The sequence below is a fragment of the Rhamphochromis longiceps genome, linkage group LG17 (assembly GCF_057381845.1).
Source record: "Rhamphochromis longiceps isolate RC_006_pf linkage group LG17, R_longiceps_female_GT1.1, whole genome shotgun sequence".
Taxonomy (NCBI): Eukaryota; Metazoa; Chordata; class Actinopteri; order Cichliformes; family Cichlidae; genus Rhamphochromis; species Rhamphochromis longiceps.
Window position 1 is genome coordinate 4,373,142 of NC_140573.1, and position 18,056 is coordinate 4,391,197.

The 18,056-nt window shown below is 42.1% G+C and overlaps 1 protein-coding gene across 11 annotated transcripts in view; it reads left to right on the plus strand.

Annotated features, from left to right (window-relative positions):
- nav3 (neuron navigator 3) overlaps positions 1-18,056 on the plus strand; it is a 405,702-nt gene that overhangs the window by 322,152 nt on the left and 65,494 nt on the right. For 10 of the 11 annotated variants that reach the window (XM_085385777.1, XM_085385778.1, XM_085385771.1 and 7 more), the window contains 2 exons: positions 3,238-4,342; positions 7,242-7,357. In XM_085385777.1, coding sequence (XP_085241903.1) covers positions 3,238-4,342; positions 7,242-7,357 — 1,221 coding nt within the window. Of the gene's footprint in view, positions 1-3,237; positions 4,343-7,241; positions 7,358-9,470; positions 10,881-18,056 lie in introns of those variants that run through there. The other variant, XM_085385781.1, reaches the window with a different exon arrangement.

Below are 18,056 nucleotides of genomic sequence, written 5' to 3' on the forward strand. Positions count from 1 at the left end.
GTGTGCTTCTGACTTTGTGTGTGTGTTTGTATTTGTTAGCAGAGGGTCCACCGCCACCCAGACAAAGTGGCATTTAATTCCGTGGTCGCTGAGGCAAAAAAGGAAAATAAGAGTCTGTTGCCACGGCAACAGCAAGTCACTGCACGGTGAAAAGTGTGGTGGTGCTGTGAAACTGCCTCTGGGGTGGGGAAGTGATGAGCGGGGAGGAGGGAAGGGGAATCTCTGAAGACAGGGTTAATTGACTGGACACACAAGCAGAGACACACACCGCAGGCAGACTCACACAAATGCTCGCCATCTCTTTCATTCGCAGTCAGATTTATCAGATATGTAAAAGTCATTCACTTATCTCAAAAGATGGGGGCCAGCATAGTGGTCTCACACACACACACACACACACACACACACACACACACACACACACACACACACACACACACACACTCACAATGTATGCTGTAATCAACGTTTATGCCTGTGCCACATGACTGCCTGGACAAGAAATGACCATCTTGAGACAGTCTTGTGATGGGACCACATAGGACCAGCTATCAACATATTCATATTCAGACTCATAAGTACACAGTAACTATAAAGTAATATATTACTATTAGTTGCAGACACAAGTAATTAGTACATATTTGTTGAACTTGGGACTAATGGATCTGATTACACATATTTTAACCTGGCTCTCGTTTTCATCTCATCACCTGTAAAGTTTTATTACTCCACACTTAGGAAGCTATCATGCTGACAAACTATTCCCACAGACAGCCATTTAATACCTTGCAAAGTCTAAATGCCTTTGTGCGTATTCCTGCAACAATAAGTGTTGCAGGAATAAGCATAAGAATAAACTCCAGGACTTTGCCAGGAAGACACACGCTCAAAACAACAGCTATGCTACTGGAGCTGCAAATGTTTTTTCTTTGCACCAGCATTTAACTGATAAGTCTTCAATCCATATTTAGCTCTTTTGGTCTCATCTGAGATTTGAAACTTTGGTATTGTGACTTATCTCAGCTTTTAAACCTATTCATGGTAGAAAAAGAGGGGGGCTGCCAGTTCATTATCCTTTTTAATTGACTTTAAACTGATTTTGTTGTTGTACAGATATCCTTTCACACAAACCCACCAGCACATTCAGAACAGATCCATGCACTTTAACACATGTTAAAAAATTATTTTATTTTAACATAGATTGGCTACAACAACACATATAACTGCAGTTCCACTTAGACTTACACCCTAGCAGACACTCCTTTATTTATTTAACTTGTTACAATCATTCTAATATTAAAAAATTGTTATTGGCTAAAAATGTCTCCAGTTGTCAGTTGCTTGTCACATTATTATATGGTTATCCAAATCAATCCTTAACTAATGTGAAGCCAACAGATTTTTGCTCTAGTCCAGGGGTAGGGAACTCCAGGCCTCGAGGGCCGGTGTCCTGCAGGTTTTGGATGTGTCCTGTGATCCAACACAGCTGATTCAAATGGCTAAATGACTTCCTCAACATGTCTTGCAGTTCTCCAGAGGCCTGGTAACGAACTAATCATTTGATTTCACTGTGTTGACCCAGGGTGAGCTCTAAAACCTGCAGGACACCAGTTCTCGAGGCCTGGAGTCCCCTACCCCTGCTCTAGTCAGTCACTTTTAAAGCCTTCAAAGTGTGGCCAAACCATTATCAGGTATCTTACAGCCATTTCCTAAATTACAGTTTAAACAATATTATATAAAGGAGGGCCTGACACTTTACAGCCTGACACATTGTGCCGAATGCACTGAGGTGTTTTCAGGCATGTTTAAAGGTTTTACAGGATGTTGTCAGAAGCATAAGCCGGTTAAAGTGTTTCGGCCCCAGCCACAGCTCAATCTGAGCCCCCCTCCTCTGCCTGCCTGAGGAGGCTTTAAACTGCAGAGTGGGGGTGACTCACAGCCAGCTGAACCCTGCTCACTGTGCTGAGTGACAGCCAGACAGACAGACACTCAGTCTAATGGAGCATAACTTCATGCTGTCACTCTGTCGCCTCTCTCTACTTACCCTATCATAATTCTGCTGATACTTTTTCCCCGCTATTTGTCTCTTTCAGTTAGAAAGTAACTCAAACTTGTGTTCATGGGGAGGTGAAGTTGTGTTCATGTGCATACCTAACGCAAATGCTATACTTGTGAGGTCTGGGATAATGTTTATGTATAAAAGAGATACACAGGTGTTGATGATCTGTGAAAGGTAGTTATTTATCTTTCATATAGCTGTATGCAGTATAATTCCAGCTGTGTGGATGAAAGTAGAAAGAGGAAAAAAGAAATGCAGAATATGAATATCCCAAAATAAAAAATGTTCAGGGAATGAAGCTGCAGAGTAAATAAAAAAAAGCTTCTCAAACTTTCATTTGTTGTTTTACTCATTGGGAGGTGGATCTTTTCCAGAAAAGGTCAATATTTTAATTGAATGGCTTCCTTTCAGGAAATTCTCCTTTATTATTTATGATGGTGAGAATTTGTTTGTCACTACCATAACATGATAGCCTGTCCTTTATAAGTCTGTTATATACATGTATACATGCGGTTACAGGTTACAAAGAATTGTAACAAGAAGGTAAAACACTGTTGAATGCAAACTCCTTGTAAGACACCGGTGTTGTAATAAACATGAAGTCTTTTCTTTTAACTCAACTCGCTGTTGATATCCTGTCACCTGAGAATAAGCTCTGGGGTTTTATTTTTGTAATTTTCCCCAAATAATGTAAGAGTTAACTATTTTTTGCTGAATGTGTGTAAAACCACAAAGGAAGTCAGCAGGGAGTCAGCTGAGTATTCTGAACTAGTTTTTCTTGTCAAATAAATCCAGGAAGCCTGCGGAAGTGTAGCATTTTAGCTAATAACTTGTTGATAAATGACTATGATAAAAAGTAAAAAAAATAAAATAAAATAAAATAGGAAAATTGCATTTAATTATCAAACTGCAATAAAATTTGGGGAAACCTAACACTTTACAGGTAGCGTAATGCAGCATACATGACTAATCCTCCTTTTTGTAATCAATTCTGTGCAACATCTCAATGGGAAAATCATTCCAACCAATCTCATCACAGAAAGATTAGTAATAACTTGTTGCAGCTTATCAATTGGTTATTTGAAATTGCAAATTTGTACATCAAAAACTGTAATTAACCAGATATCCCTTTTAATCATCATCCTGTATTTTTCTTTCTCTCTACTCTCTTTGTTCAGAGGCTGTGAGAGGCATCCCAGTACCTAGTGGGATGAATGGAAGTGGTGTTGGTGGCATGGTTCCCACCAGCCTCAGCGGGCAGCAGCTGGCCTCTGCCATCCCATCCCCCACAGCTGGCAAGTCCTGGCGCAGCAAGTCCATGAATCTTAAGCACAGCGCAACTTCATCCATGCTGGCAAGCCCTACACACTCCCCTTCTACCACCCCATCACCGCAAGCCCCAGAAGGGGATGGGTCAAAAGTAGGGTCAAGTGTTGCACTGCCTCAGAGGTCAATGCTGGAGAAATTTCGGCTGATTAACCCCCGATCAGCTTCAAGAGCATCACCATCTGTGGTGGAGATGGCTTTGCAGGAGGAAGATGACCTATCAGAGTATGGTGAAGATGGATTGACGCCTACAGGGTCAGCGTGCAGCAGTGTTAGTAGCAGTGCTACAGCCAAACAAATGGCTACAAAGACCCCTGCATCGTCCCTCACCGCACCAAGCAAAACGTCCTCATCTTCACCCTCTTCTTATTCAAAGGCGTCCGCCAGTGGTAGCAGGTCTCAAGCCTCCTCCAAAGACAAGGAGGACAAGAGCAAGTCTGGGAAGTCCTGTAAGGACAGCTCTCCCCCAAAAGAGGAGCGCGACACATTTCCCGAGTCCACAAAGAAGTCCTCAAAAATTGCCAGCCTCATCCCAAAAGGAGGGAAGTCATCGTCAGGGAAGAAAGATGGTGGCACCCCCTCAGCTTCAAGCGGCATCCCAAAGCCAGGACTTAAAGGTCCCTTAGCATCATCAGCAAAGCCGCAAAGTCAGTCCCAGGCCCAAAACCAGGCCGCCTTAAACAGCAGCGGAAATATACGGGGAGGAGAGGGAGAGAGGGCCAAGCTAACCAAAGGGGGGCAAAGTGGGAGTTTCTATATCCAACGCTCCGTAGGGGGCTCAGAGGGCAAACGGACCAGCATGACCTCGTCCACCAGCACCTCAGCCCTGTCTGCGTCCACTGTGGGAGGAAGTGGGGGAGGGGGAGGAACACCAGGAGGAAATGGAGTAGTTCAGCTTCCCCAGCAGCAGCAGCACAACCATCCTAATACAGCTACTGTGGCCCCCTTCATGTACAGGTGAGGCGCGTGTGTGTGTGTTTATTTGTCCTATCGTCATTACTCAAAGGACACCCAGCGAGAGCAACCTGTTGACCCGTTTTTTGCCTGCACACATTCGCACATGCTTACAGTCATTCACACACCCCATGAGATCTTGGAGTTCTCCCAGTGATCAGCTGGAGCCTCCCCACTGTGCGTCTTGCTCTCGCCTCCACATCCCTTCACAGGCATCACTGAACAAATTAACATCCACTCCCTGCTGCTTGCCAAAGCCTATTATTTAACTGTCTGGGTTTCATCTTTGATGTGAGCATCCAGACATTGGCAGTGTTCAAGAACTCATTCCCCTTCTCCTCATTCAGCCAGTGTTGTTAGAGGCATGCATCTGGCACATGGTTTCATGATGTTACAGCAATCAGAGGTGCAGGAAGTGGGTAAATCCCAAAGAAAAAAAATAGTCTCTAGGATGGCTTTGTGTTAGGAGAGAAAGGGAGTTAGGAATCCCATTAAACAAGACTAAATCCTTCACCCTTTCTCTCTCTCTCTGAACTACCTCCTCTGCAGCGCACAGTCAGCTCTGCCACATTCAGCAGTGCCTCTTTCGAGCATTAGCATTCCTTTAATCCCACACATTTAGTGAGCTTCTGCGGCTATCAGTCCTGAGGAGATAATGAGTGATAGTCAGCTCTGAAGCAGGGAACTAAAACTTAAAGTGTGAAAACACAGGCAGCCTACTCAGTGAGCAAAAAGTAAACAGAAGCATTGAGTGTAGTAGAAGTGGATGGACCATCTGTGATGTTACCCAGAGTTTTCTGAGAGAACATTTTAAAGCTTGGACTTCTGCTCACTGTTTCTTGCCATCTTGGTCAGTAATTGGAACTAGAAAGTTCAAATTTGGCATCCGTCGCAGCTGCTCCTATATATATCTCTCAGTTGTTAAGAAAGTCTCTTTTTTTGGGGGGGGGGGCACTTTATCAACTTTGCATCTGCAACAATTAACTTTGCAAGAAGTGAATCGTACTTGTTATTAATCTCTGGCTCTCTTCCACAGCATGTCTTTTGTCCTGTCTTCCTTCTCTCACCCCAACCGGTCACGGCAGATGGCCGCCCCTCACTGAGCCTGGTTCTGCCTGTTAAAAGGGAGTTTTTCCTTCCCACTGTCGCCAAAGTGCTTGCTCATAGGGGGTCATATGATTGTTGGGTTTTTCTCTGTATGTATTATTGTAGGGTCTACCTTACAATATAAAGCGCCTTGAGGCGACTGTTGTTGTGATTTGGCGCTGTATAAATAACATTGAATTGAATTGAATCTGGAGGGTACAAGAGAGATACATTGGAGTGTTTTAATTTGTTTATCATTAGAAACAACAGACATGCAGAGTTAATGGGTTGTCAGAATATCTGTGGTGTTAACGCTGGCCCCCTCCAAAAGTGTTACAGTGAAAGTCACCTGTGCTTTTTTACATAATAGTAGGTATGAAATTGTAGGCCATCCATCCATCCATTTTCTTCTGCTTATCCAGTTCTTCTTGTAGAGGGCAAGAGACGGCGTACACCCTGGAGAATGCTCAATGCCCCACTGCCGTGCTATCCCATCTTTTACACATATTACGTAATAATGTGTCTCAGACTATACTCGGTGTTGAATAAAATTCTCGAGGAACAGTTCATGTGCAGATCTTAACCTTTTTGCTGTGTTCTAAGATATATCCTTCCGTTCATATATCTGCGGCTTCCATCTTCATGTTCTTCCTCATCCAAAGCCGTCACCATGCATAAAGGCCCCCTCCTGTGCTGCCAGCATTTTTGCCACAATTAGGCATCCTTGTCTCATTTGGATTCTTTCTCCCTGCCCACTTAAAGTTGTTGTATCTTCCAAGCTTAACAGACCACTTTTGTGTGCAGAAATAATTTTTTTCCCATTCTCTTTCTCATGCACTCACAGTTGCACCACAGAGAAATGTAGTTTGCAATGCCCGTTCTCATCCTATGCTTCCATAACCTAGGTTGACCGGACAATTTTTACAGGGGGCGATTAAAAATACAAAAATTGTTGGTGCAGTTAATATTTTTTTTCAAAGTTCCGCAGCTTCAATCACATTTCTTTACATGACCAGCAGTAAATCTTCTTTTTTAAAGCAGCAGAGTCAAATATCTTATTACTGCGCACCCCCCCCCCATATCTATTCTCTTATTTTTTGGGTGATACTGTGCCATACAGCAATGGTAGTGAATATCTGTGTCTCCGTCTTTGTGAATCCACTGAGGTGAGGGAAGCTTGCAGGAAGAAGAAAAGCTTTTTCACATGAACTGAAGTCACAGGCGAATGCTGTTGTCACAATTGGAAGCCAATTTTTATCTGCAGCTCTGCAGGTGGTGGTCGTCCCTGGTGTGTGTCTGCGCGCGTGTGTATGTATTGGAAGAAATGCATGGTGTTCAGTAGCTTGTGCTTAGTTCTCTGCCTGCCTGTTTTTTGTTTTCTCAGTTTGTAATGCAGTTTTACTGTGTGCATTTCGGGATTTTGTGTGTGGTTTAAAGTGTTAGTTTGTATGTGTTTCACTGTTTGTGTGTTCCTGCGTGAGAGGGCTTTCTGTTGGGTTTGCGTGTCAGCTGTATAACTGTGTCGTTCTGTGCCTTTAGTCTGTTTTTGCATGGTTTTGTGGCATTTTCATTGTTCAAAGTTTGTATGTACATGTAAGACTGTTATCTTATGAGGAGTGTTGGACTCCACCTTTGTTTCTTTAAATCGGCAAACAAACAGTGTGAGGTAGCTCAGGCTGGTGGAGAGGAAGCACACAGCAAATTTAGTTAAATCCATCCCTCCATGACTGCAGTGCCTTTAATTCAGGTTAGACTGAAATATCTGATAAACCTATCTTCTTAACTGCTGTGTGTTATTTGTTCTTTGTGCCTTTAGGACATTCTCAGAAAATGACTGCACCATGGTGGCCCCAGCCGACCCCTGCCTCAGCCCCACCAAGGGAGAGCTAGTCTACAGCAAGACAGCCAAACAGTGCCTGGAGGAGATATCAGGTATGCACCAGGTCACCACACAGATGTGGGCTCCGCTTGGAGGATATTTCTCAGTGTGGGTGTGAGAATGTGCATAAGTATCTGTGCATTATGATCTGTCCCTGTAGATAAATAATTCTACTGCAGTGGTCTGCTACATGCTAAAGGAACTGATTTAAAATGACATTTTCCTTCATTAAACGATTGGAACAAAATGTGTTAGCTTAGGTAGAGACTCTTGGTACAATATGGATTAGCTGTCCACACTGATATTTGTCAGAGACGAGGTTAATGGAGTATAGGTGGAAAAGTAGCTGCAGGATCAGAGAGCCTTTTGAAAGCTGCTGCTGTGGCCAACTCAGTGTACTGGTATTATGCAGCTGGTGTGTGAATGTGCTAAAGTGAGTCTGTTTGTACTTACTGGGAGGGTTCCTGTTCTGGGCTGGTTTCATGTAGGGAAAGGAAAAGGTCAGCAGTGACAGCTGGACACGGGGAGCATCTGCAGCTATGTTTACTTCGCCCCAGGCTGCCACCAGCTGATATAATCGCATTGCTGCACCACCACCAGTCACCATGATACATACATGTACATGGTTTATCATTGCCAGTCTCCAAGTATTTATCAAAAACATTGACAAGATCGGTATGGCTGTATGTAAAGCTTCACACATAACACATATACACACATAAAGTGGAGCTGTAGGTTGTCTTCATTTTGGAATTACAGTACTGTGGTATTTTTCTGCATCTGAGAGTTCAGGACTGAGGGACATTTGACCAGTTTTAAAGGAGTTTCTAACCACAAAAGCCCAGACAGGAGAAGGATGAGAGGTTAAAGCAGGCACCAGACCATCAAAACACAAACTGCTGGCACAGACAAATCTCTTTGTTTCAGTTGCATTTTACCAGTTCCAAATGAAGAGGTCACTGTGACAGCTCTTTCGTCCTTTATAGCTCTTTGGTCTGCCTTCAGTTCAGAGGTTACATCTGTGGTAGATGTGTCCTCTCTCCTTTTTCTTTAGCGTCATAATCTTTTCATCACTGATTTTATCGCAGAGGATCCTTTGAGACTTTTTGGGTTTTCCATTTTAGAACAGGTCACTTGATTCAGATGGTGATGTCTTCATTTAAAATCAAACTTCTTAATTCAGACGTCAAGTTCAAAGTGAAGCCAGAAGACCAGCATACACAAACAACAGCATGTGATTATAGGTTTGGGGATGTCATGTCGGCAGCAACATTCCAGACATTTTGCTTTGGTCGCGGCTTTTCCAAAGCCCGTGATTTCAAGGATAAAATTAGACTGCGGTGCTGACCGTTCTCTTTGTTTGGGGTCCATTGCAAACACTTGCTTTTTAATGTCACTCGCTTCATGGTCATTGCAGTCTTCATTCTTCCTGCTCTTCAGTAGAGAGACAGGAATGAGTCTCTGAGAAGGAAATTCAAGTGTATGCATACCACAAATGCCACATGACAAGACTTCTCATATACATTTACATATACAGACTGAACCAGTGTCAGTAAGACCAGTTTTAAAACATCAAAGCAGCACTCTATATAAACTCTTCATTCATACGTTGAGTTAAGCTTGAGCTTGAAAGTGTCACCGTTTATTTGTCTTCATCTGTTCATCTTTTATTCATGATAAAACATCAGTTTGCGATGAAGTACCTCATAGGGCATGATGATTAGGATCACCTTGATTATGTTTTCTGAGGCAACTGCTTCCAGGGTCCTCCAGCAGTTAGTAGTCACGATTAGAGAATGCTGTGGTAGACAGCTGTGACTAATAGAGACAGTGCTAATAATGCTCCCAGTGATTGATGGGAATATGTTGGCTCGGTGATCTCATTGTTGATTCGCGATAAGCTGCAGGCTTGCTGCTTTAGCTCCTCAAGATAGCATTTAATTAAGTTTGGGTGGTCAGAGTGGTGCAGCGGGGGCTGCAAGCTTACAGGTGCACTGTCCAAGCAACTCATTGTCACATTGTGAGGGAGAGAGATGGCGAGACACTGAGAAAGAGGGGGAAGGGAGGCATACAGGAAGAGGGCTAGTAAGAGCAGAACAGAAAGAGAGAGATTAGGTGAAAGAGAGGGTGATAAACACAGAGGGGGGAGAGAATGTGAGAAAGGAGAGAGTGAGTGAGAGAGCGAGAGAGAGAGATGCAGGCGCTCCGAGAGCTATGTGAGCCCATTTGCCGGCTTCACCACCGTTCACTCTCCGCTGTGAGGAGAGAGGAACCGTCAGAGAGGAGGCAGGAGGAGCGTAGCTGTCAGGTGGTAATTAAAGGAGAGACAGAAGGTAGGGGGAGATAGAAAAGAGTGAATGAAAAGACACTGCCATTTAATAGGGGGAAAAGATAAAGAGAGCGCAAGAGGAAGAGAGAATGTGTGAGGAGCGAGAGATGTAGCGAGTCGTTCATCCACGCCCCTGACTGTGGTGAAGCAGGAGAAAGGAGCCAAGAAGACAGAGAGACAGCATGCGGACAGGGAAGGAGTGGAAGAAATGAATGTTTGTGTCTGGCTCGGCGCCTGACCATGACCATGGGCTGGCTTAATGATGGATCTGGATTTTACCTACATGCCTGAGAAGGTGGTTTTCTCTCCATTCTACTCCCTCTGCTCGCTTTCCCTCCAGCCCACTGAAGCCTGGACATCAGTCGGGAGACGCAGGACCTGGGGCTCCATCTCTTATGCTTCCTCTGCTTTCTTTGCGCTCCTTGCTTCCATCTGCTTTCTCAGTTTTAGTGCAGTCAAGATGTGAAACAGAGTGCCATGCACAGGTAGATCCACTTGCATGTATAGTTTCAGTCTCTGAGCTGCCAGCGGTAAAGAGGTTAGTTGAAAAGGAGAGAGGATGAAGAGAGGAGCGGAGTTCTCGGTTTATCAGGGCGGCAGCCCAGCTCGACGGCCTCCGCAGCCTCTCCCTGACAACCTCAACCTGCGGATCAAGCAGCGCTCGCTTACTAACCTGACCCTGCTCAGTGATGGCGAACAGCAGGTTTACACCTTTGAGCTCGACGAGCTGCCGCCGTCTCGCCTTTCCCAACCTCAAAACTCTTCATTGTACTCATCTTCCACACAACGGGCAGGAGGCAGTCTGCAGGGAAGCCCCAGGAAGGATGTGGTCACAAGAGGCGGAGGTGTAAGGGGCACCAGAGCTCGATCTCTGTCGCTCTCCCTCACTAAAGTGCTCTCTCAGTCAGAGCATTCTCTCATTCCAGTCCCTTGGCGATGCACAGCAGCAGGAGGGCGGCCACAGCGGGCATCATACAGTGGCCACCCGAGGATTGAGGCACAGCGGAGGTCCAGAGAGGTGGCAGGAACAGATGAAGAGGTCAGCAGGGGGCGGTCCGATGAGGAGGTGGCAGCAGCAGACAAGGGAGGTGGGAAACAGGGAGGCAGGGAGAAAGATGGCGGATATTGGGCGGAGGAGGAGGTTTCTGAGGGAGGTCCTCGTGAAGGAACAGCTCAGCTTGATAAGGAGGTGATCCTCACCATGCTGGGTGACCTGGAGCAGGTGCTGCACGCACAGCCTCGCCCACGTAAGTGAGCATTCATTCTCATATAAAGCCTAGAAAGGACTTTAAAAGTGTTGTTTTTTTTATTACATATTACACACGTGATCACACACGTCAATCAGCAGCTTTAAAAAACAATTTCTATTCATTTAAAATCTTGCTTTTTAAAGAAACAAACTGAGAAGCAAAGTAGCTCTGATAGGATGGTTATTTTCATAACCTTCATGATGAGTCAAGCTGTCCTTCTCTGAATAGATGGCATTTGCTGTTTTTTTTGCAAATTTGCATTATAGTATTTATTTTCGTTTTTCCTGCAGTATATAAAAATCATCTCACCTGTATCTCAATAATAAAGCTATGAAGACACTTAAAATAAATTTCCTGTTGTTGGAAACTGTTTTGTGCAACCTTTTTGTATTTACAGTTTTGAGGGATAAGCCTCTTGCATTTCTCTAACTAGAAATATATGTAAAAAAGAAACCAAAAACGAATTTAAATTTTTGTAGTTATTATTGACTTAATGCATACATATTATTAAAATTTGGGCTATAACGGTTGTATTGGTGTATAGCAACTTGAAATGCTCCCAAAAATGGCTCCACAGCATGTAAAAATATAAAGACAAGCTCTGGTGGACTTGGTTCTATGGTAGGTCTTAAAGGGTTAAGGCATTGTTTTGCAAGAACATGCTCTAGAAGAACACTTTGCTTCCTGTAGTCCATACCTTTACACTCACAGATATGTTGCATTCTCACCTAAAAGATCTGCACAGCAGCAGTAGTTTATTTCCTAGATATTACACATCCTATTTTTCACCTGCATTCACTCTGTCACAGTCTGCAAATGAGGCACTTTGTTGAGCATGCAGCTTTAAGTGGTTTAATGTAAATCTCAGATGAAGGAGTCTAACCTGGTACTGTGCTATACCTTGGCACCAGCTCTGTTAATATATGTCAAATTTTCCAGTGTACACACCATCTGCCATCTTCCCATGTGGAACGATGTGCACAAACTTGGCTTTAACGTGAGAGAAACACAGGAGTCATTAAGAAGGATTTCTGACAAGTGATATGAGTCAATCAAAGAAAATGTTAGTTTTGAATCTGAAATTATGAAACTGACAATTATGAAACTTTTTGTTTGTGTATTTCTTTATTTTTTTCTTTTGCATACCATGTCAAACTTTTCTGTATATACTCATGTCGTAGATTTAGGAGCAACCAAGTAATTGTTAACATTTTATTTTTTATTTTAACAATCATCAACTTCATACACAGGGTTTGTAGGGGTGCTTGAAATCCTTGAAAATGTTTGGATTTTAATATTGCCTTTTCAAGGTTTGAAAAGTGCTTGGATTTTGGATTTGGTGCTTAAAAGTGCCAGAAACTGTAACCACAAATAACTATTTGATTGAATAGTTTTCTTATCAGATTGTCACAAAGTATAAAAGCAAAATTTCTCCGCCTGGGCTGCCTTGCACCTCTACGTGTCAGTCTGTTTCAATGTGTGACTGTTTGAATCTGTTTATCGTGAGAACCTACACATTAAACAACTTAAATTCATAATGGCTTCAAGCTCACATTGAGACCTGTCGGGCACTATCAGCCACTAAGACAAATTTTGATGTGTTTTTGTATATGAGTATTTCATACTTTAAGGCTCACTTTTTATTTAAGGCAGATGAAGTCTTATATGCTGAATTGAACTGAGTATGTCATCTGTTCAAAGCCTCTCCCAGTCAGTGCTGTTCTCCATGCCTGTCATACTGGACATGATTTTATTAGAATAAACACGTTAAAGGTGATCATTTAAAACTTTAACAATAATACAGAAAGCAATGTAGTTAAACATCTTACAGTTAGTTTTGAATGAATGAACTTTAAAAAAACAAACAAACATCTGTCTCCTATTTCTTGTGTCACATAGGAAAGAAGCATCAATATCTGATGTGTAGACTTATTATTTTGGTCTTACTGAGGCGATGCGAAGTGAAATATGCATTCTGTTTTTTTTTGTAATGTGCTGGAAAAGCTTGAAAATGGACCTTGAAAGTGCTTAAAAAGTGTGTGTGTGTGTGTGTGTGTGTGTGTGTGTGTGTGTGTGTGTGTGTGTGTGTGTGTGTGTGTGTGTGTGTGTGTCAGATAAAACCATGCATTACATTAAACAGATAGTGTTCATTGATGTAATTAACAGGCTCTCAATGTGCTTAAGTGGCTGCCAGGAAACACATTTGTGTCCACTTAGATATACCGTATTTTTCGGACCATAAGGCGCACCGGATTATAAGGTGTACTGTCGATGAACGGATCTGTTTTCATACATAAGTCGCAATGGATTATAAGGCGCATTAAGTTAAACAAAACAGATAAGTCAAACTTTACTCAACTCATTCTTCTTGCTTCCTCCACTTCTGTACCATTGATTCATTAATGTTGAATTCTCTCACAGCTGCTCTATTCCCATGTTGTTGCAGTATATTAATGACTAACCTCGTATTGTGGATGGATTATCTCAGTTGCTCTCCTTATTGAAGTTTGGTCAAAAACCATCGGGAACCCTCACGTTAACTTAGTTAGCGTTCATCCTCCAGCTTCACTGTGTTATGCTTTATGTTATGCCAGAGCTTCCAAAGTGTGGGGCCCGCCGCTGGGGGGGGCGCAGAGCCACTGCGGGGGTTGCACTTGGTCACTGCTAGCATCATGGACAGGTTTTTGACAGGGCGCCCACACAAACGCAAAGCAGGAGATGAAGCATCGCTGAATATGTTTCCAAACCAACTTCATTCTAAGCCAAAGACTAGAAAATATGATGAAGCATATCTAGTTGTTACAAATCACGGACAAACGGTATCCCAATGTTGTTTATGTTTTTGAACCCATTTTGCACAGGGAGGCATTTTTTGAAAAATGCATTGATAGCAATGTTGAATATTATAAGATAAGATAACCTTTATTAGTCCCACACGTGGGAAATTTGTTTGTTATTACACAGGAAAAAAACAACTACATGTAAAATAATTACACTGTGACGCCTCTGCCTTTCTAAATGGAGGGACAGCAACTGCGTGTGTATAATTAAACGTGTAAAAACTGCAGATAGTCAGATTAACAGTAACAGTATTTTGTCTCTATCTGCCATTCTGCAATTCATCTCATGTACACAATAACGTAGCTCACTGCGTGACGTGAAAAAAGGCACATACCTTTGACGTTGCATGACGAACTCTGTATTCCTCGTCCACACGTAAACACAAAAAAGGAGTTTTAAAAATCTCAGTTTTCGGTGATTCGAAACGCAGTTTACGTGTGGACGAAAGGCCCAAACGCATAGAAACAGCTGCGTTTTCACTGTGTTATGCTAACATAGCTGTGTCACTAGCGATCACGTAGCACATCATTATATACCAGCTAGTCCAACTTCAGTAACCCTACAAACGTCACTGCTGTTTAGTTTTCTGTCTTCATTTATGTTGGAAGTGATAGCAGAGCTGTACATTTTATTTTTTTCAGAAATCTCTCAGTCAGAACATGCTATATCATGTTTAGGTAAATAGCGAAACTAGCGAGCTAACTTACTGCTAACTTCTAACTCTGTTAAATTTAATAAATTCTGTTTTCATGGATGCCTGGATGTTAAACGTAATTGTTATACCTGGTAAAGCGGCAACGCTGATCATTTTATTGAAGATGAAAGAATTTAGACAGTTTTTAACTCTCAGTGTGCTCCAGTGTTCGTTTGACTTTGGGACCTTAAGCAACGGAGTTTTGGACCCAGAGAACTCCAAGTCCGCTAGGCTTCTGACTACGGTAGCCATAATGTTCTGACAATCCATCAAGTGGTGGGCTTCGTAGCTTACCAAAGTCGTAGTGAAACATTTTTGACAGATCTTTGAGCCACTTAAAATCGGTTCGAGGTCAGTAAGCACAACCACAATTCATACATAAAGCGCACCAGATTATAACACGCACTGACGATTTCTGAGAAAATTAAAGGATTTTAAGTGTGCCGTGTAGTGGGGAAAATACAGTATATGTGTGTGTGTGTGTGAGTGAGAGAGAGAATGAGAGAGTTTGAGAGAAGCCGAGCTTTATTCAAACTGATTTGCAACAAACTGCAGCAGTGAGGGCAAAGTAGTGCACAGTTATGTTTACGTGAGTGTTATTTTGTATGCATTTGTACAATTAGATAACTGTGAGAGTACATTGATAGCATTTAGTCAAAGTCAAAGTCAACTTTATTGTCAATTCTGCCACATGTACAGGACATACAGAGAATAGAAACTACGTTACTCTCAATCCCTAGATAAAATAGCAAATGAACATTTAAATATAAGAGTGATTAAAAAATGCAGGTAATGCAGGTAAAATAATTAAAAAGTAAAAATTTAAATAAATACAATACAATTTTACATATAACAAGAAAGCTATACAATATACAATATAATGGGTAAATGACATTGGGTGTAAACCAGGCAGAGTAGTGCAGCAATTGCTACATAATGTAAGCATATTGCTACATTACGTCATTTAGCACTAGTAACGGCTATTTGTACCAGTTAGCATGAAAAAGTAGGGGAAGGAACTACATGTAAGCACTGACTGGTACTGTACAGTGTGTGTGTGTGTGTGTGTGTGTTTATGCTCGAGTGTATGAATAAATGCGTCAATTTTAAACAGTAGCCATTTGCATTTTGTTGTGTCAACTCTGTTTCAAGGAGCATTTGTTTAACATCGAGCATTTGTGTGTGTGTGTGTGTGTGTGTGTGTGTGTGTGTGTGTGTGTGTGTGTGTGTGTGTGTGTGCGTGTGTGTGTGTCTAAGAATGTGTGTATATACCTTTCCTGATTCTATTCCCTCAACCCCTCTCTCTCACACACACACACACTGGCCTGGTCTCAGTTTGGCTGCTTCCTGTGCTTTCCAGGCCAAGATCTGAATGTAAGCTTGAATCCAAATGAGCGCTTGGTGGCTTCTCACCTCTCTGTAGGGTTGGAACTGAAAGTAGGAGCTAAAAAATATTGTATAAGCATATTGCTACATTATGTCATCAGGTGCAAAAGATTTAACCATACAAGTCTGCTAGTCTTTAAAATCAGTTATTTACAGCAGAAAGTGTAACGCTGTAATGTTTTGGTTTCACTGTGGATGCAGTCATGTCATTGCAGCATTGTTCGGGTGAGACCTCTTCTCATGCACTGTTGCTATGGCTCTCATTTATATACACACACTGTCAGGGACCAAGCAGTAAAGCATAAAGGACACAGGTGGTTTTAATTCAAAAAATGGGTTTTATTGACCCAAAAATATGAAAATATATTTAACAAAGCCAAAACTTAAACAGGCAGACCAATAAAAGAGGTCAACTCAATAGACTAAACTCAAGATAATAATGAACAGAACCTCAAACAACCATATGACAAACTGACCTGCTGAAATGACACACACGGGGGAAAACAAGATGGCTGCCATATAACCAACTAATACAAAACATTTAAACAAACATGAAACACCCCCCAGGCAATGAAGCATGTGGTGCAATCCAATTAGGCTGTCAGTAGTACTTCAGGTCTCCCAGCCCTTTGCCACACAGGAGGAGACACCAACCCCCAGGTAACTCAAACAAAGAAAGATGTATTAATATAACATAAAACAGAACTTTGACCTTGCAAGGTTAATATGTGTGCACGCCATATAAACATTGGAAGGTGTGATGGAAAAATGAATACATTTAATAAAGAAACAATATTGAACAATAAGTAGAATATTTTAAAGTAGTGACTGTAAATTAAACTAAAGTGAACAGCGGGTGGTGAGGTGTGGAGCTTACCATGTGTGGCATGCCATCACACACACAGACACACACACACAAATAGATTCACACACATTCGCACCTTTAACTGCTTCTCAATGTTTCATTAAGAGTCCGTTCATAATGGAGATTCTGGGACTAGATTGCTTCATGTCACTTTATAATGGGATTGTAATTGGATCTTTCTTGAAGGAGAGCTGGTGAGAGAAGTTTTGCACATCAGGGATGACATGAGAAAAAGACGGATTACAATAGTGATGTGTCGGTCGCGAACGAAACGGCTCTTAGAGCCGACTCTTTGAAGTGAACGACGTGAGCCGGCTCCTTATCACGAGCTGTGGGGTTTTTTTTCTTTCTCTCACCATCTCTCTCGCACTTTTTTTCCGCTTCACTCTGCACGCGAGCCTTGTGCTTTGCGCTGGGAAGAGGGGGGAGGGGCGGTAGTTACACTCTGAATAGCACAGGAACTAGTGATGGGTCGTTCGCGAACGAAATGGCTCTTAGAGCCGGCTCTTTGACGTGAACGACGCGAGCCGGCTCCTTATCGCAAGCCGTCACGTGTTTTTTTTTTTTTTTCTTTCTCTCACCACCTCTCTCGCACTTTTTTTCCGCTTCACTCCGCACACGAGCCTTGTGCTTTGCGCTGGGAAGAGGGGGGAGGGGCGGTAGTTACACTCTCAGTAGCACAGGAACAGAGCGGGAGGGAAAGAGAGAGAAAGAGAGCCAGGGACAACGTCACATTAGAAAGGTATAGTAATCATCCACAACTATTTTCGGTTGCAGATGATAAAGGATTAAGAAAGTTTATTCATGCAGGCCCATACGACAGAGAATGTGCATCTTCTTTTTGTTTTCATATTATAATTTATATTTAATTGTGTTGTGGTTTGCAGTGTTTTGTGTTGTTTTCACTTTAAATTTGTAAAAGGAAACAGCTGAAAATTTAAATAGTTAAAAGTTGAAATGTGAATAGTTGATTTTTGTATTATATGATTTATTTATTACATTTTATGTGGAGTGAATAAATAAAAGTATATTTACGGTGGCCCCTAGAGACAAAGCACATACAAACTCCAAAACATGTACAAAACACAACAGAAGTGCTCCAGGATGCTGGGCGCAGTGTTGAGCTTTTGTTACCTAGTGGCTACACAAGCCAGGAAGTACCAACAACCAGATTTGGTGTGTGGTAGTAACAGGTAAATGAACATTTTTTTAAATTATTTGAATATATATGAGTGCTTGTGTATAAATACACAAACAATACACATATGCTTTCAATTGTGTAATTTAAGTGATCTAGGTAGCTCTGGTTTAGAAGTTCAGTTAATGCTAGAAATGTGTTTTAGAGTTTGTACATGCTTTGGAATTTGTACATGATTTTTTGGAGTTT